General features: G+C 54.3%; 1 protein-coding gene across 4 annotated transcripts in view; it reads left to right on the top strand.

Moving 5' to 3' along the window:
- RGS12 (regulator of G protein signaling 12) overlaps nucleotides 1–20,994 on the top strand; it is a 200,486-nt gene that overhangs the window by 59,714 nt on the left and 119,778 nt on the right. For all 4 annotated transcript variants that reach the window (XM_055086242.1, XM_024119377.2, XM_028492398.1 and 1 more), the window contains exon 4: nucleotides 13,434–13,455. In XM_055086242.1, the coding sequence (XP_054942217.1) occupies nucleotides 13,434–13,455 (22 nt within the window). The remainder of the gene's footprint in view (nucleotides 1–13,433; nucleotides 13,456–20,994) is intronic.

The raw sequence follows: 20,994 nt of genomic DNA, 5'->3' as shown, positions 1-20,994 counted from the left end.
ATGGGTGTGTGTGCAGGTGTGCACGTGGATGGGCGTGGGTGTGTGTGCGTGTGTGCAGGTGTGCACGTGGATGGGTGTGTGTGTGCAGGTGTGCACGTGGATGGGCGTGGGTGTGTGTGCGTGTGTGCAGGTGTGCACGTGGATGGGTGTGTGCGTGTGTGCAGGTGTGCACATGGATGGGTGTGTGTGCGTGTGTGCAGGTGTGCACGTGGATGGGTGTGTGTGCGTGTGTGCAGGTGTGCACGTGGATGGGTGTGTGTGCGTGTGTGCAGGTGTGCACGTGGATGGGTGTGTGTGTGCAGGTGTGCACGTGGATGGGCGTGGGTGTGTGTGCAGGTGTGCACGTGGATGGGTGCGTGTGTGCAGGTGTGCACGTGGATGGGTGTGTGTGTGCAGGTGTGCACGTGGATGGGCGTGGGTGTGTGTGCGTGTGTGCAGGTGTGCACGTGGATGGGTGTGTGTGTGCAGGTGTGCACGTGGATGGGTGCGTGTGTGCAGGTTTGCGTGCTGGAAGAGGAGGCTGGGCAGTGGAAAGGATGTTGCTGTGTCTAGCCCCGTGTCTCAGCCCTGCAGGCCTGCAGCGTGTACCTCACAGCTCCTCCCGCCATGACGTCTGTGTGCCCAGAGGGCCTCGTTTGTAAGGGCCCCCCCCTTTCCTTAAAGATGGGGCCCTGCCAAGGAAAGGGTTCGAAGCCCCTGCAGGCCAAGCGGGCATCCAGGGACCCCGGGAGCTGGAAGGAGTGGCTTCTTATGTCCTGGAGACCCCCTTCCGGGGCGGGGCAGGGCGGGGGCAGCTGCACCCAGGGAGAGGCGGGGCTGCGAGCCCCCTCCCCGCCCCTCCCCACAGCCCTCCCTCCCTGTCCGCCAGCCTGGGCCGAGGTCTCCTCCTGCTCCCTCTCCCCTCCCCCACCCCCCTCGCTGGCTCATCACAGCCCCCAGCGTCCCCCATCGGCCTGTCCCTGTGCTCCGTGGTGACCGAGAGGGTGACCGTGGCAGCCTCTGCTCCTTCCCCTCTCCTGCTTCCGTACATTTATTGTGTGAGAAAGCCTGTCTGAGGAAGCTGCCCGCTCATTATCTCTGAGAGTTCTGCCCGTGCACAGGACACTCACGCTGGCCGTGTGCGAGTTTCTCCCACGGAAACAGAGAAAGGTGGGCTCAGTGCGTTCCAGCTGGCAGCCTGACCCCCAGCCCCAGGCCATCATCCCCGCCTGCTGGCCCATGGGCACCACTGCACCCGCAGCCCTGGACAGGATGCGTGCCGAGGTCCTCCCGGTCTAACACGCCAGGAGTGAGGGCCATTCCTGGAGCCCCTCAGATGAGACCCCGGGCACTTGCTGCGGAGAGGTTTTGACAGGGAAGCACCTTGGGGAGAGCAGTTTATTCTGAATGTCCAGAAAGCTAGCAGGTAGCTCTGCAGTGATACCTAGGTTCTGGAAACAGTTTTCTTTTTCTTTCCTTCTTGCCTTTTAAAACCAGGACCTGCCATGGCCCCCTCGCGTTCAGGTTGTGTCAGGTGTTGGGAGGCAGACAGCAGATCGTGGAGCAGGGGCCGAGGCCCCGAGACAGGTCTCAGGAACACGGCAGGTTCCCAGGGCTGGCCCTGCACACGCGTGCACGTGGAGCTCATAATAGACTCGTCAGCCTCTGTAATTAGGCGGCGCGCTGCACCACGCTGCTAAAAAACAAATTCTCTGCAGCTGCTGTACTGACTGAGCAATTACCCCTATCAGCTGAAGGTTTATTCTTCTGATTTGGTAGAGGAAATACTTTTAAAATGATCTCACAGCGTGATTTATGTAAACGGATTTTTTTTTTTTCTTTGTACGAGACAACTGAGATAGAGTCTGAATCCCTGGCAAACCACAGCTTCCTGCAGTGTCCTGTTGCCATGGGTTACAGAGGGAGCGGGATGGAACTTCATCTGAAATGTCTTTAAACTTTCTGACGTGCACAGGCGTGCGGCGGGGCTGCATGGTGTGTTTTAGAGCTGCGTGCCTGGTGCGGGTCAGAAGTTCTCCTGTCTTAAGATGAATTTGGAAAAAGGGTTGCCAAAGGAGACTCACGTTTTAAACAGTCAGCAGGTAAGCTACTCCAGATGTTTCTCGTCACTTAAACGGAATTGTTTTAAGGAAACTTGGCATCTTGGTTACTGCTTTATTTTCAGCCTGTTTAGAGAATGGTAGCTTTTAAGTGTAAACTTTGAAAATGTCGTTCTTGTGTCTGCATCATGGAGCCTGAAGTGAGTCCCGTGGAGGTAAAATCCTGGCTCTGGGACCACAGACCGACACCCAGAGCAAGGCTGGGTTGGGGGTCGGTCACAGCGGGTACCCCCCAACCTTTCGGGGGGACGCTGCCCGCGTTCTAAGTCAGCCTTACAGACAGCATCCATGTTTCCTTGTCCTTACCATAGTGATTCTAATAGATTTTGAAGATGAGTGAATTAATTTTGTTGAGATATTCAATTTCGACCAGATACCTGTATTACAATTTTTCTTACTCTTTAAATTACCGTTTTATAGCTAACATTTTCTTGTTTAAAATTGAAGTATAGTTTTCTTTTTTAAAATGGATTTACAATGTGTTAGTTTCGGGTGTACAGCAAAGTGATTTGGTTGCATATATCTAGCATTTTAAAATGTAATGAGCTGGTTCTGCTTCATATATATACATGGGGAACTACTTACTGGCACTCGTATGGAATGATTGATTAGTATCTAAGCTTGTAGAGTTGAACTTACTATAAAATGTTTTCAGAAGATTTGAGATTAAATAAAAAGAATAAATTTTACTTTCCTCTCGTGGCTGTGCTGTGTTGATGTAAAGGCAAAAATAAATTTAAATTATTTACAAAAGATTGTTCCTAGTTGCTGGGTACCAGTTTAAATTCATTCTTTTCTGAGAGTTGTTTCATCTTAAAATGTTCTCCTGATATCTAGTTAGAGCCTTCTGTAGAGAACAGCAGGAGAAACTACTCGCTCAGAAGTGACTGGTTTGGGTGTTGGGTTTAGGAAAATGACTGCATCGTTCCCTTTAAATAGAAAATATAAGTAGGTCTGCTGGACAGGCCAAGAGTCATGCCTGTGAAGGAAGTGCAGATTTTAAAAATATTTACTATGTATTTTGAAAACTCCTTGTACTGATAGAGCTCACTTGAGAGGGTGGGCTGGCGGCTTTGATGTTTACGGGAGTGCTTGCTGCCTGCCGGCCTCTGGCCCTCTCTGCAGGAGTACTAACGTTTCCTGTCCATTCCATTTCATGTCCTGGTGGAAGAGGGAACTTTGGATACACTGTGTCCAATATATGCACCAATTGACCAGTTACTAACTTGTACATATATGTAGGCTGCATTTTCGTTCCCGTGGTATATAGAAGCAAGTTTTAGAAAATGTTTTTTGAGTGAAAACAAAAAAATCACTAGAAATCTGCCTTTTACTTGCCTACATAAACGATTTGGATTCATTTTGAAATTTCGCAAATGCTGAACCCAGCAAATAACAAAATCTGGTTGGTAAGGTCATATTTTAAGCAATAGGAAATGGGCTGGAAGGTGGTAGGGCAGTGTGCAGTCCTCCGGGTCTGGCCGGCTCTGCCCACGGGCCGGTGGGAAAGGGGGCAGAAAGCGCCGTGGCCTCCAGGTCAGTCCTAGCGAGAGACGTCTCGGGGTGAAGGGCAGTAGGGCTCGGGGGCCCGTGTGGGAAGGCCGCCCTCCCCTTGCCAGCTCTGTGCCTCCCCCGAGCCTCAGATTGTCCATTTCTGCCGTGGGTGTGTCACGGGAGCGCTAGGGCCCCGCCCACAGTGTGGATGTGCTCAAGGACAGCCGTGACCTGTGAAGGGCGCAGGGTCTCTCGTAGCACCTTTCATCTTGGAGAGGAGAAAACCCGTGAGCCTTGAGAGGAGACATCCCCCGTAGCCATCTAAGAAGCGCGCTGGGAAGCTGATGGATGCGGACCCGGCAGGAACGCCAGGCCCTCACTGGCCAATTGAACCTGTCGGTTTCCCCATCTTTTAGGAATGAGGTCCAACATAAGTAGACTTTGAAACGTATCTGCCCCTTTGCCAAAACAACGCGATCCATCATATTTAAACCGCACCACGATGGGCTGTTACAGCCTCAGGGGCTAGTAAGATCGCACTGAGGAAGCACGAGAAATTGTTGCGGGAAGAAGGAAAGCTTAGTGGCTCCCTCTCTGGACCCCCTTGCGGACGTTGGAGCGGCGCCCGAGTGCCCCTGCCGTGTCTGACCGGCTCACTGGGGTGGGGGGCTGCGGCGGTGCTCCGCGCTGTGGCCGGGCCGCGGCCCAGGAGGGCTGCGACAGAACTGGCCACGTGCCGTCCGGCGAGGCAGCCCTGCCAGGCAGAGCGCCGGGCCGGAGAGCTCGGCGACCCCGCGCCACCGCAGCCAGCGGCAGGCTCCACACCGCCTTCTGGGCTGCGGGAGCAGCCCCCCGGGAGGTCCGGGGCCCCGGGCACCGCCGTGGGCACCGCCTCGGCCGAGCTGACCCTGCGTCCCCGCTCTGCTGTCACCGCGCCAGACCCACAGTCCGTGTCCGCAGCACCCAGTGCCGCCGGGCGGAGACGGGCGGCCTGCTTGGGCGTCCGCCCCGGCGGCCCGGCTGCTCCGGGAGGGCGCTCAGCCCCGTGGGTCCCGCGCGTGCGCACAGGCTCTGCCGCGTCGCGCTCGGGCGGCCTTTGGGGGAGTCGGCTGTGGCGGCTCCGGGGGGCCTTCCTGCTGCCCAGGCAGGCGCCGCTGGGCTCTGGAGTCCCAGGGAGAGAGCTTGCCTACACCAAGGGCTTTACCCCTGCGTGCGCTGGGCTCTGGCTGGGATTGGAAAACAAAGGCTGCCCTGTGAAAAACGGTAAGCTAGTCTTTTGTGGGCGGGGCTGAGCAGGGGGGTGGCAGGCCGAGCCGCAGCGGGCGGGCTGCGTGGCGGCGGCGGTCAGGGCTGCGGGCGCCCGCTGAGGGGAGGGCGCGGTCCAGGCGCAGCTGAGGGCATGCGATGCTGAGCAGCACGTCCCAGGGAGGAGCCCTTGAGGAAGGCAGCTCCGTGTGCCGGGGAGGCGAGAGCCTGAAGAGGGAGGTGCAGGGGTGGCCGGGAGTGGGCCGCTGCTTCCTTCCCTGCAGAGCACACACCAGGACCCCGGCTGGCCCTCTCCTGCCTGGGGGCGGCGTGGGCAGGGGCAGATCTGAGCTCGTGCCCTCCCGTGGGCTGGTGTGTCGGAGGCGCTTGGCCGCTCTCTCTGAACCTCTCCAGGAGAAGCTTGATGGGCCGTCACGGAGCCCTTCAACCGACTGAGTTCCTTTAGCTCAGGCGAGCTGACGCGCTCACTGGCCTCTCCCCGACGTCGGCTTCTCCTGCTCCTGCCTCCCTGGGTGGTCCTGACCAGAGCCGGCGTGGCACCGGGCTGCGAGTGCAGCGGTCTTTGCCAGCGGGCATCCCGCCGTGCTGGGTGCACCCCAGTCGCTCAGGCCTGCTCTGCCCCAGGCCTCTTCACCTGAAAACTGCATGGGGCAGTGGCTTCGGTCTGTCCAGGACCGTCCACTGTACCCCACTTGATCTGTGGGCTGCACAAATTCTCTTCTCCCTTTTTAACGCTCTGATTCTTGTTATCTGTAGAAGAAGAAGGCCTCCTAGTACACTTGAAGGAAACGATTATCTTCCCTTTTGTCCACATCTTCCCTTTCTTCTGTAAGAAGTTGGTCACCTGGACCTGGGCTTCCCCTGCGTCCTGTCCCTCCTTTCTCTTGTTTGCTTGCTTGGCCGCAGGCGGCTCCTTTCTCCCGGGTCCTCGCAGTGAGCGCTTCTCTCCTCGTCTCTGAGCACGCGGTTCTCATCTGGCAGGTGTGGAAGCTGGGCCCACCTCCTCCTGAAACAGCAGGGCCTGTCTGCGTCCCAGCGTCTCGCTGCTACTTCGAGGCTGCCCTCCCCGCCCCACCTCTGCAGATCTGGAGACGCGTCCCTTAGGACGTGCGGGAGGCCTGGGGGAAGGGCCCAGCCCTGCTCCCGCCGGGGTCCCCGACCCCGGAGCCCTGCAGTCAGCAGGCCCCTGGGCTCGACCCTCCGAGACCCTCCAAGCCTGTCTGACCTTACACCTCCTCGCCCGCTGGCTCTCCTGCCTGGGGCCCTGGGGGCCCTGCTCCCTCTGCCCCACGTCGGCCCCCTTCTGTGCCACGCGCTCCGGGACACCTGCCTCCCCGGGATGGCGGGGACTTGACCTTCTGGATTGATCTCCAGCCCCTCGCACAAGCGCCTGGGTTGCAGGTTTGTGGCAGGCACCCCGCATCTGGAGGAACGCGCGTCTGGTTGAGTGAGTGGAAGCCGTCCCAGTGCGTTCCCCGCTTCCCACGCTCCCTGACCCCCGGGGCCGGCGCCCCCCGCCACCGCCCCTGGCCCGCCTGGGGAGCAGGGGCCCCAGCTCCGCCGAGCAGAGGTTTCCAAGCTGTGGCTGCATCTCGGCCTCCATGAGAAAACGTTTCAAACATGTCCTGGGTTTGGGCTCCAAGTCCAGAAGAGAGGGGGCTTCGGATTCCGTGGACTGTCTGTCCAGAAGGAGCTCCCGGGGAGCGAGCTTGTCTGAGGCTGTACTCAGTGCCACTTCCTGCCCAGGACATCCCAGGAGGCCAGTGCTTCCGTTACCTGGACTTACAGGGGTCCGGCTGCCCTGTAGGGATGCAGACGTGAAAGTCGTCCCCGACCCTCTGAGACTTCCCGCCCTGTCTACACAGCGGGGACGCGGGTCTCTCTTCAGCCGCGCTGGCCAGCGTGGAAGGGGTCTTCGCCTTCGTTTCGGCGGTGAGGCCAGAGGGTTCTCGTGTGAAGTTGGATGCTCACCCCAAAACCCTAGCGTTAGTGTGGCGCCCGTGTGCCACCTCGTCCGTGTTCCTTCGGGCTTTTAAGTTTTTGTAGTGAATGATCTGAGCCTTCTCCAAGGGCACAGTGCACATACTGGCTGTTAAATTCTTAGGAAAATGCTGTGACTGGGGGTTTTCGGTTTCTTCTGATTTTACTGGAGATTGAAGAGCTCTTTGGGACACACACACACACACACACACACACACACACACACAGGAGACGCAGATTGCATCCTGAGCCGGGGCCCCTGCGCCCTCCGACTGCAGGCCCCCCACTGCCCGCCCCCACCCCTCGCAGGAAGCGCCGTGAGCTGCCTGATGAGCCCCGGCCCGCCCTGTGTCCGGCCACCCCGCTGGTCACTGGGCAGCACTGAACACACCTGTGGTGCTGTCGTCCTGTTGTCACCACCGTCTCTGGAGCGCAGAGACTCTCTGCTGTGAAGTCGTGGTTTGAACCTGGAACTGCTTGCCTCTCCCTTGCTGCACGTGAGCCTTGTGTCCAGCTATCTCTGGCTGAAACTGCTGGGAAGGAACAGTGCGGGCGGTGTGTGTGTGCCCCGTGTGTGTGCAATGCTGTGGATCCTGGCTGGGCCTGGGGCGCAGGCACTGCCCTTTTGGTTCGGGCCCCTCGAGGTCTGTGGGAGGTCATCCCTGTGTCCTGTATGTGACCGGAGGACTGGGCATCGTGGCTGTGGAAGGATTCCCTGGAGAAGACGTGGGTGAAGCTGTAGCCCGGGTAGTGGGCTCTCCAGGTGAGGCTGCAGGTGAGCGCTAGGGACCAGGTGGGGTGCTCCAGGCCGAGGGGAGGGAGAGGTTGCCTCTCTGCTCTCAGAGCTGCTCAGACACGGCTTCCCCATGTTTGCACAGGTGCTCTCCATGTCCCCCCCCAGGACTACAGCCCTCGCGGGGGACGGGCGCCACATCAGGGCACGCGGGGGGTGTGTGCTTGCGTGCACGCAGGCGCGCAGCTCTGAGGCCAGGCTCTAAGACAGCGGAGACCCCGGGGCACTCGTGGTGTTCTTCTTTCACGTTATTCTAGCCCATCTTATCTCATTTCTTCACAAACGCTGCTGACGATCCACTGAATTGATCTGATAGCTCCTTAGAGGGTCGTGGCCTGGTGTGAAGACCTTGAGCTCTCGGGGCAGAGGGCGGGCTGGCGTGTGGGTGGGACCAGCAGAGTGGCCCCCCAGCCCTAGTCCGATGGCCCTCCATCCCGCCCCTTGGGGCCTTCCTGCCCCACCCCACCCGCTCTCTTCTGCGCTCCGTCCAGCGAGCAGTCACTTTAAAACTTAGACGATCGGGACTTCCCTGGTGGTCCATTGGCTAAGGCTCCGCGCTCCCAATGCAGGGGGTCTGGGTTCCATCCCTGGTCAGGGAACTAGATCCCGCATGCCGCAACTAAGGGTTCTCATGCCACAGCTAAAGATCCGGCATGCCGCCACTAAGACCCGGTGCAGCCAAATAAAAATCAAGTAAATAAATATTAAAAAAAAAAAACAACTTAGAGGATCAAGCTTTTAAAAGGCCAAATAAATATAAATTAGATGCAAATTGATTTGTTAGATTCTTAAGGCTTTTCATCATTGGGATTATCTCTTTTTTTCAAAACGTTTGGGCAAGTTACAAGCCTTTGCTCTCTTATTTTAAGAACCAGAGATGGTTATTTAATATTTCTTATGTTCAAAGTAGGAAATTTTGTCAGTAGCTCAAAACTGAAAATATATATCTGTATATTACTATGTATCGTGTAATTAGGAAATGATATAGTCTCATAACTGCTATTGTCCAATGTTACTGACAGAATCGGCCTTGATAAACCAGAATCATATAGCACTCTTCATAGAAATTATCTAAAACGTTCAAAACATTAATTAAAAATAAAATATCCGTGCACATGTGTGGTCCAGACACATTTCCTGCTGGGAATAGATCCAAATCAGTTAACACTGAACTATCAGGTTTAAGAGGCTGACCTGAGGTATGGAGATTGTTTGAACTTAAATTACATATCTAAAATACTTTGTAAGTTTTTAAAAACAAATGTATTTACGTTAGTGTAAACTCCAGTCTTGGAGACATATCATGGACCTTTTTAGAGCTGTTTAGTTCTGGTATGTGTTTAAACTGTAAGCACAGAAAAATGCTCACTTTCTGGCACCTTTTAACTGGCAGCTTGTTTTCTGCAGCTGCCCTTTTTATAAGAATAGCGTGTCGATATGGGAATGTGGGAAGAAGCCAAGAAGTACAGGCTAATGAAAACACGTTGATACAAATTATACTGAGTATCAGAACAAACGTTAGGCGAGTTAAGTTTTAATTTGTGAAAATGTTTATAGTGGTCTAAGCATGCCAAGAGATTTGGGGATGCCTAACTTTGAAAGTCATGTTGAGCTGCAGTCAGTCCTTCTTACCCCGTGTGGGGGATGTTCTTGGGGAATATTATCTATGGGAGTTCCTGAATTTCTGCCATTTTGGATGCTTCCCCCGTCAGCCAGGACGTGCTTGAAAAATGCAAGCCAGGCTTAACAAGGGTAATTTGGTCAGAATTGGACGTGTCATTCCCAAGGTCAACAGAAACGATTTGGGGGTTGCCTGCCTTTCCCCCAAGGCTGTTGTCGGCAGGTTGCTTGCCTGCACCGTCTCACCGGCCCCTACGCCAGTTACTGGCCCCCTCCCCCGCCCCCTCCCGTGACAGCACCTGTCACCCGTGCTGCACTGTGTCACCTCTTTCATCCTCACCTCCTCTGTTAATGAAGCCCCTGCTATGTGCTCTGTAGCCTGCTTCCGTATCCTTCTCAAAACGGCCAAGGAATCAGATGCTGACTAGGGATCCAGTGGGCCCTTTTGGGGGATATCTCATATCGGTTCCCGTGATGGCCCAGCTCTGTCACTCCCAGGTGTGTGCTTATAAATAGAATAAATATTAGATAGTAAACGGAAGAATTAGGTTAATGATCATTATACATTATTCGCAAATTAAGTAATCTGGTCAGGAAGTCATCATCGACTTCTCCAAAAGTACGGAAACTTGGAGGGGACAGTAGTTTTATGTCCAGGTGATATTAAAGTGCGTCTCCATAGAGCTTTACTTTCAGATTGACGTCTGGTTGGGATGGAAACAGTTGCCAGGATAACAAGTCGTGAACAGAGAAGGTGGGAGACGGCGAGGCAGGGCTGCGTACCTAGTTCCGGTGATCCTTCTGCATTGATTCGTGTCAGGAGCCATCCCAGCGTGAACTTGCCTCTCGTGAAGGATTTCTGTGCAGAGCTTAGGGCCTTGGGTGGGCGGGGATATCCGGCCGCTCCGGGAGAACCCTCTGCACCCAGGGGCCACCAGCCTGTGGCTCCACAGACCCCTAGTACTTGGAAGGCACTCTTGGCACAGCTACCCAAAGTGGGGAAAGGGAAGGAAGTACATCATCTGAGGCCGTGGCTTGTAGACTTTTGAGTCCCTCCTGGAAAATGCTGAACAACTGAGGCTTGGACCCAGGATGCCTCTTCCTGGTGGGCATCCTGGAGAAGTTCCCGGAGGGATGGCCCGTGGGCAGCGGGTACCCATCTGCAGAGCAGCTCTCACTCCTGAGGGGGTTTCGCCGGCCCTGCTGCAGGCTGGCCAGGACTTCCTGTGCGTCCTCCACCCTCTCTGTGCACCCTCCCAGCGCAGCCTAGTCTCTGCTGCTTGTTTCCTGTGCCTCCTCTCTGTGCTGCCATCAGTGTGATTTCTTTCAGGTCTGTCTTCCGATCCCCAGATTTTCTCTTCAACCTCTAATCTCTGTTAACCTCTCTACTGAGTGTTTAATGTCAACAGTTGTAGTTTTCATTGTCAATCATTCTGTTGGGTTATTTTTCATATCTACCACCTTACTTCCTCTTTTCCTTATTGCAACTTTTATTTCTTCACAGTTTCATGGTTATTTGACATCTGTATTAGAACCTTCCAGCGTCTGAGATTCTGTTCATTGCTATTTCTGCTGGTTCTCTCTCGTGGTGGGGTTTCCCTGGGTTTGGGGGGGTTTTTGAAATGTGAGCTCACGTCTGGGCAGGCTCACGCTCCTGGAACTCCTGTGGGCCTTCCCGGAGGATTTGTGTTTGTGGCTGCCGGAGCTGGGGCTCTTTGCCCCAGGAGCGTCCGAGTGAGTGGACACGCTCCGCTCAGCCCTGCGTCCCGCCTGGCGGCCTTGGCGTCTGCCGGCTGCTCTCCGTTCCTTCCCCCTCTCTCCTCCCTCAGGGGCTCCCCTTGCTTCTGTGGAGCGGCAGCGTGTTAGAAAGCATGTTTGTTTCTGTGCGAGCTTCACAGTGTGTCTATAAATCTAAGACTGCTCTAAAAGCACGTTTGGGGAACTTGACCTGGATCTGTTCCCACCGCACCAGAGGGCCCCCCACGCTGGAGTCTGGCGACCCCCCAGCTGGAGCCTCTTCAGATGCGCTGAGCCCGCCCTGCTCGCCGTGCCCTCGCTCCTCACCCACCCCGCCTCCCCGCGGGCTGCCCGCACTCAGCTGCCCCCTCCTTCTTGGCTTCAGGAACACTCCCGTCTCCGGGATCCTGAGTTCAGTTCATTTTGCGGATACGTGTGAGATTTCTTAGCGCATTCTGTTCAGTCTGCTAAAGCCTGAGACTTCAGTTTTAGTCATGAGTGTAACATGAAGTGAGCCACGTCCTTCACATTCGTGGATTTTGCATTTTATGACTTATTTTTCAAAATTATTATCGATAGTATTTCTGCTTTTGTGTATGGCCTTGCAGATTTTCTTCTCGTAATCTCAAGGGAGTAATTTGCCTTGGATGCTGTTTAATTTACAACGCGATCGTAGGTGATTTACCGTGAGCACGGTCAGGACGGCTCCCCGCAGCGCGCCCGTCCGCCCTGGGAAGGAGGCTCACCCCACGCTTCTCCGGTGAAAACCAAACCCTTGGCAGGAGAGGGCTGGCGGCTCGCTGGGGCCTGCTCGTTGCCTGCCTGTCTGGCAAGATGAAGGTTTAAAAGCTGGACCCGCAATAGCCTGTGCTTTTACTATTGAAAGATATACGGATGAGGAACCAGGTTATAGTTCCAGAGTATTTCTGGCCGAGGACTCACGATGGTGTGAAACGCTGACGAGCCCCACCCTAAAACCGTCAGGAAGCCTCTTCCTCTCGCTGTCAGAGGACAGACTCTTGGGGGCAGGAGGGTAGGTGTAAGTCCCACAAGGCGAGGGGCTGCGACCAAGAGGGTCCCCTGTCTTCCGTGAAGCCCAGGAGGCAAGGTCTGGGGGGCCCTGGCGCTGGCGACGGGAGGGCCAAACAGTGCGTAGGGGATGCAGTTGACGTGGTGGCTCTTTTCAAAATTCGGCCACAAATACATGCTTTCTCTCCCCCGGGGGGATGGGGCTTCCACTGGAAGCGGCTCATCTGGGGCACCTCTGTCCTCACTCGTTTGGCTTTGGCCTTAGGGGTCCTAAAACATGACCTCTGCTTGTTGGGGAGGCCCAGGACTTGGGGAGGGGCTCCCCGTTCACTCCCCACGCCATGCACTCCAGTCTCCCTTCTCTCTGCAGAGAGGAAGGCGTGCGAGGCCTGGGGGTTCTGCAGTGGGTTTATTCCTAGGGCGTGGCCGGGAGGTTTCCTTGCGCCCAGCCCCACGCTGGGCGAAGACGCAGAGGGCAGCACGCCCGCCCCGGCGCCCGGCACCGCACCGACGGCCCGCTGGCCCCCGTCCCTGCCTTGGGGCCCTGCCTGCCCGCTGCCCTCGGAGCTGTGCCTGTGCTGTGACCAGGACACGTCAACAAGGCAGCAGGTTGCCCTGCACTGAACCCGCTCCCCTTCCCGCGGTGAAGGCTCCCTGGTGTCTGTGCCACCGACAGCCTCTCCTGCCCCCGCCCAGCTTTTCCCTTTCCCGACTCCTGCTCCGAGCCCTCTCCCTCCATGTCCCGGGTGGCTGACCTTCCCTGGGTTGCAGCCTCAGAACTGCTGACCCGCAGGTGGGTCCCCAGGGGCGTCTCGCGCAGCTGTCCCCATCGGGGGATTGCTCAGAGCTCTTTGGGAGCCCAGCCCGCCTGTCGTTCCGGGGCCTCCCTCGACGGCCTCCTCCCTCCAGTCCTGGCCTGTCCCCATCTGTCTGCTCAGGGTGGCTGGGCCTGGCGGTCGGGGCTGGCCGTGGGCCGGCCCCCACTCTGCTACCACCGGGGCGCTTTCGCCCCTGCGCGGGCCGAGCAGGGCTGTGATGTGCCCAGGGCAGCGCCTGGCCCTGGACGGACGGTGGGCAGGGCGCCTGCCTCCTGGACGTGGGTGTGCCTCACGGACTCCAGCCGGGCTGGTCAGACCGAAGTTTGTAACGCTCTTCTCACCGAGCTTGTTACTAAGACGGTGATGTGAAACGTGCTGGGATTTGCCCCCACGTGGAGACGGGCTGCTTCCGCCCGGCCTGCTCCCCGGCTCGCCCAGGAAGCGCAGGGACGTGCCCCAGTGAGGCGGCTGCTCTCCCGGACACCCGCTCCCAGAACGGGGACGGCCAGAGCCAGCTTCTGCCCCTCGCGTGGACGCGCTATCTCCTGACCTGTCATGAGGCCCAATTAACTCATGTCTCTCTCTCTTTTCTTTCAGTCTGCAACTGTGTCTGATGGTGGTAAGTCACAATTTCTGATGTATATTTTTATTATTTTTAACGAAGTTTTCAAATGTGGAGTGCATTTGCCGTTGGCTCACTCGTAACGATGTTTTCTTGGCCTTTCTGCATCCCTGGGTGGGGGAGAGGGTTTAGTCGGGGCCAATTTGGGGGCAGCTCTCCATTCCTCCCAGTGTTTTGGAAGTGGTTTATTGCAGGGACGTGCTCGGTGTGACAGCACCCTCGCCCATCCCCTTGCATTCCTGTGGCAGCAAGTAAAGACCTGCTGCCCGCCTTGTAGAACTAGCTTGTAAACCACCAAGTGAAGGTTTTAGAGCTCTTGCTGAATTTGAGCAATTCTGGAAATTCGGGTGAGACGCTCAGTTGCTAAATTTCCCTTTCTTAGGAAAAGTTTAGTAGATAATTGGAGAGGTGTGGGATGAAGAGGAAGCTTTCTTTCTGCCTTTAAATGATTTTGTTCAGGGGATTCTTTTAATGGGACTTCCCCGAAAAGCAGATGGCCAGAGATGTCCTACTTCACTTAAGATATTTCTCGATGTAACCCTTATCATTTTAGTTCCGTGAGTTTTAAAAACTCTTCAGAATGATTTGGAGGCTTTCTTCCAAATGTTCCTTATTTCTTATAATACTCATAAAAGTCCTATGCTCACAGGTTTGTTTTTTTTTTTTTTACTTGTTTTTAATTACTCTGTTCTGTCTATTGAGAGTTGAATTTTATAATTTGTCAAAATGTATCGGCACTTTATTTTCATTTATTTGCTGGCTGTGGGTCCCAAGTACTGCCAGAGCTGGGGAGCCACGGGGTTCAAGGTTACCCTCTTTATTGTAAGTTAAAGAGAAACCAAGCGTTTCTATTGTCCAGCAACTACAGACTTCAGTCATGAGCCTTAGACAGGGTGGCAGGTATGTGGGGGAGCTTGGCCTGGAAGGTGACGCCAGTCACCCTCCTCCGGCTGGGGTCAGTCCAGCTGTGGGAAGTACAAGAAATGTGCAGACACCTGAAGCTGAGACCGGACAGATCCTAAGGTTTGTGTCTGGGGATTCATTTCTTTAATGAAAGGAACTGTGTTACCTGTCTTATGCACAGCAATAATCACGTCCTTTAACCACCTGAAGCTATAGGGGTGGGAAAGGCTTCCTTAATGAAAGGAAGTAGGAGCTGCAACCAAATCCAGGATACAAGGGAGTGGTTTTTACAGTATTCTGTTCATGTCAGCCTTTCTCCTGTGCTCTCATTTATCTTTTCTGGTAGAAGGCATTCATCCCTGCAGGAAATTTATACATTTGAGAAGTTTATTTAATATGTTCAGTTTAATCATAATTATTAAGCTTTGTCCATCTCTAAAGTTTTCTTCTGTCAGTGGTAGAGGCAGGAACCCCGGGGAGTTTTATTATATACTTCATTTTACAATTTTTGAAAAGCTAAACTTCTCAAGTGCGGGAAGCCCCAGACTCACAGCCCTGTGTCCTTTCTAAGGAAGTGGTGTCCTGGCTGGTGGCAGTGGTTCCCCTGCCCTGCTGGGGCTCCCCACCCCCGGCTCCCGCCTTCTCTTCCTGCCTCAGGCCCCGTGCCACTCAGGATGGGCCCCTCCCTCACGAGTCCCCCCTGCAGCAGAGCAGGGAGGGGGCAAGGTCGCTATTTCTTGAGCACGCCTTCAGTTTCAGGGACTGCACCAGACAGTTATATGCGTCCTATTGAGTTTTTTCATGCTTTTATTATTTTCCATCTTCAATTTCTTTTCTGACTACAAATAAGGAGAAAAAGTGATCTCATTTATTTTGCATGTTAGTTCCAGGAGGTATGTATTATATTCTGCCATCTAAAAGCACCCAGGCAGAAAGAGGGTCACATAGACACCAAGTTAAGAGGCTGGGACCCAGGCTCTGAGGTCTGCCTCACTGCAGAGCCAGGCTCACGGTTTCCTGCTCCCCACCTCAGCCCTGGACCCTCCAGTTCCTTACACCTGCTTCCTGGGGTCACCTTACCCCATCCGCGGTCGGGGGCTGGTGAGAGGATCCAGGCACAAACTCAGAACGTGTGTCCACAGAGACGTTTCATGTTTGTGCTGAGCAGGAGATTCCGGCTCCTGGGGGCCTGGGAGCTCCAGGAACAAACTGTTTCTCTGGGAAACGAGTCCTGCAGTGACTCAGGACCGGCTTTGGGGAGCAGCCTTTTCACAAGCTGCGCGGCCTCCACCTAGTCATCCGGCCTAGTTTGGGTGACTAATAAATCATCACTCAGAAATATTCTGTGTTCAGTTAACCTTGTCGGTGAGATCATCTGGACTCATTTCACACTGTATACTTGTATTATGTGTGTTCTCACCATATAGTTAGTTTTGTGGCTTTATTTTAAGGAAGTTGGACAATGCTGTTTTCGCAATCTTTGTCAACCAGAAGTGTGTCTTTTCGATTTCTCAGGAGAGTGTGGCCCAAAGCCAGAGACCACCCTGTGAAGGAAGGATTAGAGGTCAGTCTCTGTGGAGGGCAGACCAGGACCAGGAGTGAGTCCAGGGAGGCAGATTCTACCTCAAGAAAAGGAAGAACATCCTAGCACGTGAGAGAGGCTTAAAAATGCAATGATCTGCCTTGTGGCAAATTATCCAAACTCGTATTCACACCCAATCCCCCAGCGTGGGAACGGAACCCTGGGGAGCTGGTGGCCGTAGCTTGGTGGCTTCGTAAGGCCTTCCCGTGCGGAGGGGAGAGAGCCTTCCGGTCCCTGAACCTGGGGTTTGGCACAAGGCAGCTTTATTGTAATAAAAGTTTACTCTCGTATTTTCTTTCTTTTTTACTTTGTAGTACCAAGCAGCTTCGCCAGGACTTCCCCTCCCACCCAGCTCCCACACCCTGGAAGGGCCAGGCTGTCTCTGCCGATACTGGACCCGCCCTTTGAGGTTGGGAAGTTGGGGCATTAGGGAGCTTTCGAATAAACGCCTGCATCTGCAGGCACGTGTCGGGCTGTGACCATGGGGGACGCGGCTCTGGCTCCTGGGGTCCGGGGCACGTCCTCTCCGGCTGCTTCATACACACAGCAACCTAGCCTTTCCAACCTCCCTCTTTCTCCGCAAGCACGCTGCGGCCCCAGGGTCTCTGCCCCACTGCATCCCGGCCCCTCCCACTTCCTCCGCCTAAACTCCGCCCCTCACGGTTCGCTCCGCCTCCCGGGCTGACAGGCTTCCTCCCCTGGTCTCCCGTGGCCCCTCAGGCGCGTGGGGTCTCGGTGGGCTCGCACAGAGCTGTCCGCTGCCAGCGTGGTCTCCCCGGCCTGGGGCAGCGCCCGCCGGAGCCCTGCGCTGACCACCCCGGCCTTCACCCGAGTGTCAGCCCAGGCTTCATCTCCTTCCGACACTGCTGACGAGGTCCCGTCATTTTACTCATTTATCGGTGTCACTGGCTTGTCTGCTCGCTCCACCCAGTGGACAGTGACCTTCACGCGGTGGCTTCAGCGCAGCGATGGCACGGGAGGTGTTTGTCAAGTCAATATTGAATTCGGGCATTTACAGTATGGCCGACAGCAGCCAGGGCCTCGGGGCTAAGACCTGCGTTAGGCCCTTAGGGCGGCGGCTTTCACAGTTTTTCCTTCTTAGTGAAACCCTCTCAAAAAACAAGCAAGCAAGCTTAGTAGAATCCCATTCTATAACATACAGCAGCAGAGCTGTCTGCTGGACTCGTGGGGTGTGGCCAGGCCCTCTGAGGATGCTTCTGCATCCGAGGCCCAAGGACCCAGTGTCCACGGGGACACGTGTGCAGTTTCTTTTGTCTTTCTCCAGAAACTGCCGTGTATTACCTCTGATTAACAAAGACAGATCGTTTTGAAGTAGATTTTAAACGCTGTTGCCATAAATTAACAAGCAGTACTTTGTAATATTTCTGATTATTGTTCTAACATAAAAACCGGGACCTTTTGAAATCAGAAATAATATCTGAGATGAAAGACATGCATTCTTTAATTGTTGTTTGTTTTCTGAATGGAGACGGCCTTTGATTTTATATCTACTCTCTGCCCTGCTTTTCTCCGTCTGCCCCTTTCCAACGAAGTACAACTTCAGCCAAGCGATAGGGCATCAGGAAGGGGATTGGCAGGTTAGGAAGTGACAGGGAAGTCCGAGCGGTGGGGCTCCTTGTCACCTGGCAGCTGAGGAGCCCTGGCCACCGAGCCTGGGTGTCACCAGCGCGGGGCACTGACGTTGGCTCCGTAAACTCTGGGCCTTGCCTGAGCCAGCTCAGTCCTGGGGCTCAGTACTGGGAGAGGGGGACGGGGGTCTGGCGGAGGCTCTGCGCTTGCTGCTTAGTTCCGTTGTCACTGGCAGCTGCGAGCTGTGCCGGCAGGTCAGGGGCGTCGGTAGTTAGAGGCGACGTGGAGAGCAGCTGAGTATGTGGTGTCGAGCCAATGGTCCTTTAGTGACCAGGACCGCGTCATGAACCCGGGCTGTGAGACGCCGCCAAAGCGAAACCGGTTATAGGTGAGGTCAGCGCCCTAGGTCGTGCTCCGTACCCACCGTGCGTGTCGTTCAGACTCACTTCTGATACCAGTAACCGCTTCCTACACAAGGCTTTCTTTTTTTCTTTCTCCCTTTAAAAAATTATTTTATTTTTCTTTCTTCCAGCTTTATTGAGGTATAACTGATAAAAAAAATTGTATGTGTTTAAGGTATATGATGTGATATTTTGATATACATACACATTGTCACCTCACACAGGCACCTTTTGTGTGTGTGGTGAGAACACTGAGCTCGACTCTCTTCTCAAACGTCAGGTGTACAAAACACTACGATTACGGTCCCCGTGCTGTTCTTACTCATCTCCCAGCTGAGACTTTCCATACCTTGACCCACGTCTCCCCATGTCCCCCTCCCCCCAGTCCCTGGCAACCACCATTCTACTCCCTGCTTCTATGAATTTGACTATTTGAGATCCCACATAGAAGTGAGATCATACCGTTTTTGTCTTTCTGTGTCTGGCTTATTTCATTTAGCATGTCCTCCAGATTCATCTATGGTGTTGCAAAGGCAGGAGTTCCTTCTTTTTTTTAAAGACTGAATAATATTCCATTATATGTAATATAGATATATATATACACACACCATAATTTCCTTATCCATTCCTCCGTGGGCACTTAACTTGTTTCCGTATCTTGACTGTTGTGAATAATGCTGCAGTGAACATAGTGATGCATATATCTTTTGAGATCCTGTTTCATCTGGATGAATAACCAGGAATGGAGTTTCTGGATCATATGGTAGTTCTAGTTTTAATTGTTTTGAGGACCCCCCATACTGTTTTCCACAGCAGCTACAGCAATTTACATTCCCACCAACAGTGTAGGAGGGTTTCCTTTTCTCCACACCCTCTCCAGCACTTATCTCTTGTCTCTTTGATAATAGACAGGACTGTCGAGTAATGGGTGTGAGGTGACCTCTCATTGTGGTTTTGGTTTGCATTTCCTTGAGATCAGTGACGTTGAGCATCTTTTCACGTACCTGTTGGCCATCTGTATGTCTTCTGTGTCAAAGTATATATTCACCTCAGGTCTTTTGCCCATTTTTTAACCTGGTTATTTGGGTTTTTGGTTTTGCGCTGTCTGAGCTCCTTGTATACTATGTTTGTTAATCCTTTATCAGATAGTTTTGCAAATCTTCGGAAGGAATTCTGACCCCATGGCCACCATTAAGCAGTTCAGACCCTCAGCCTCTTTACTCTCACTCACCAGGGAGGTTTCTAAGAGCCCAAGAGTGTTCTCTTCTGCTTCTTTGAGAAAGTCAGTCGGTTATACTCAAAGGCAATTTAGTTGTAAAAGGTTTTTTTCTATGTTATTAATTTGATTTTTCAGACATATCTTGCCTTTTTTAAACTTTTTATTCATTTTGTAATAGTATTGATTTTGTCCTCAATTTGTTTCATCAACGGTGCTTTCTCCCCTTTCTCTCATAGAACATGAAGAATTTCTAGAGTTTTTTAGGCTGTGTTTTCTTCCAGACCAGACTTTGTGTTTGCTTTTTGCATATTCTATACCTTCTTTCCTCCGTCCGCCCACTCATCTACACATCCATCTACCTACCCATCCATCCATCCATCCATCCACCCACCCACCCACCCATTTGCCCATCTGTCACGTCATCCTCCCATCTATGGACGTCAGCAGTCCCCATGGCCCTTATCACTGTGCTTTCTGGCACTGACATTCTTGAGCCCAGAGAGACCACAGTGCTGAGCTCCCGTGTCCTTCCTGCCTGAGCTGACACCCTCAGTACTAGTCGGGCTCTACCCACAAGGGTGTATTCTTGACCTTCCCTATTTTGTCGGTGCACCTTCCTTCCCCAGGACACCTGCTGGGGACTCAGGGATGGGTCAGACTCAGAACCTGTGAAAACGTTTTTATTTTTTCTCTTTTCTTGGCTTCTTTCTCTTTTCTCTTTTTCTTGTTTGAAGCTTGTGGCATCAGACTGTGCCACCTTTTTTGGTTGCTTTTGCTAAGTTTGTGGCTGATTTTTAATCCCCCTACTCCGCCCCTGCCTGTGCTGGACGTGGGCAAAGGAGAGTCCGTGGCTCTTCTTCACTTTGCCCATACTTACCTGGGGAGCTGCCGCGTGCCGGTTTGCTTTGTCTTGTTCTGAAATAACTTTCGGTAGGGAACGAAAGAGGAAAGTAGGTGGTCGCAGACTAGAGCTTCCAGTCCTCTCCATGCGCTCCTCCAGGTGCTGGGTGGTGAGCGGTCTCAGGCCCAGCAGATCGCTTTCCAGGGCCCACCAGGGCTCTTCTCCCAAACGTCAGTACACACCTGGCCGGGGCTGAGCGCAGCTCAGTGGGCGTGGCTGTGGGGCCACGTCTCCCCAGTTCTGCCTGCTCCGTGACCCTGCTGGACACCCGGGGAGCCACGGTGAGCAGGGTCAGCTGGGTCAGCTCCAGCCGAGGGTCCTCATTCCCCGCCTCCGGCCTTGGGACCCCTCCCGCCTCTCGCCTAAGTCCAACCCTCAGCCCTCCATCCAGGTCTGCCTCTCGGCTCTCTTTCCCTCGCGCTTTACGTTCACAGTAAACTTTGGTTTCCAGAGGGGACTCTTACTGCTTCAGGTGCTTGGGGTTCAGAGGGTCTCTCCTTTAGCACCGTCCTGTGTGAGAGAATACATCAAGGCACAGAAAAACCCCTGCTGACTTGGTCATTCTCTGGAAAGAGCTGACTCCCCCAGGCAGCTCCTTGGCTGGCCGCCCGCCCCCAATCCGCTCACACCGTGCGCTCCGCGGCCAGGGAGGGAAGCTCACAGGCCGCCGTCCTCTCTCTGTCTGTGCCTTGTCTTTTCTCGAGGCCTGATGGCACCTTCTCTGCCCGCCTGGTGGGGTCGCGGTGCGGGAATGGGCCCTGCGCGTCAGGCCGCTTCCGGGGCTCTTACAGCAGCTGCCGGGCGGTGAGGGTTACGTGCCTGTTAATTGAGGGAGTTAAACGGCACCCTTCTTTAAAATACTAGGTATTGGGTCTTCCCTGGCGGTCCAGTGGTTAAGACTTCGCCTTCCAGTGCAGGGGGTGTGGGTTCGATCCCTGGT

Source organism: Physeter macrocephalus, chromosome 7 (assembly GCF_002837175.3).
Source record: "Physeter macrocephalus isolate SW-GA chromosome 7, ASM283717v5, whole genome shotgun sequence".
NCBI classification, from domain to species: domain Eukaryota; kingdom Metazoa; phylum Chordata; class Mammalia; order Artiodactyla; family Physeteridae; genus Physeter; species Physeter macrocephalus.
This window is presented reverse-complemented; position numbering and strand designations above follow the sequence as displayed.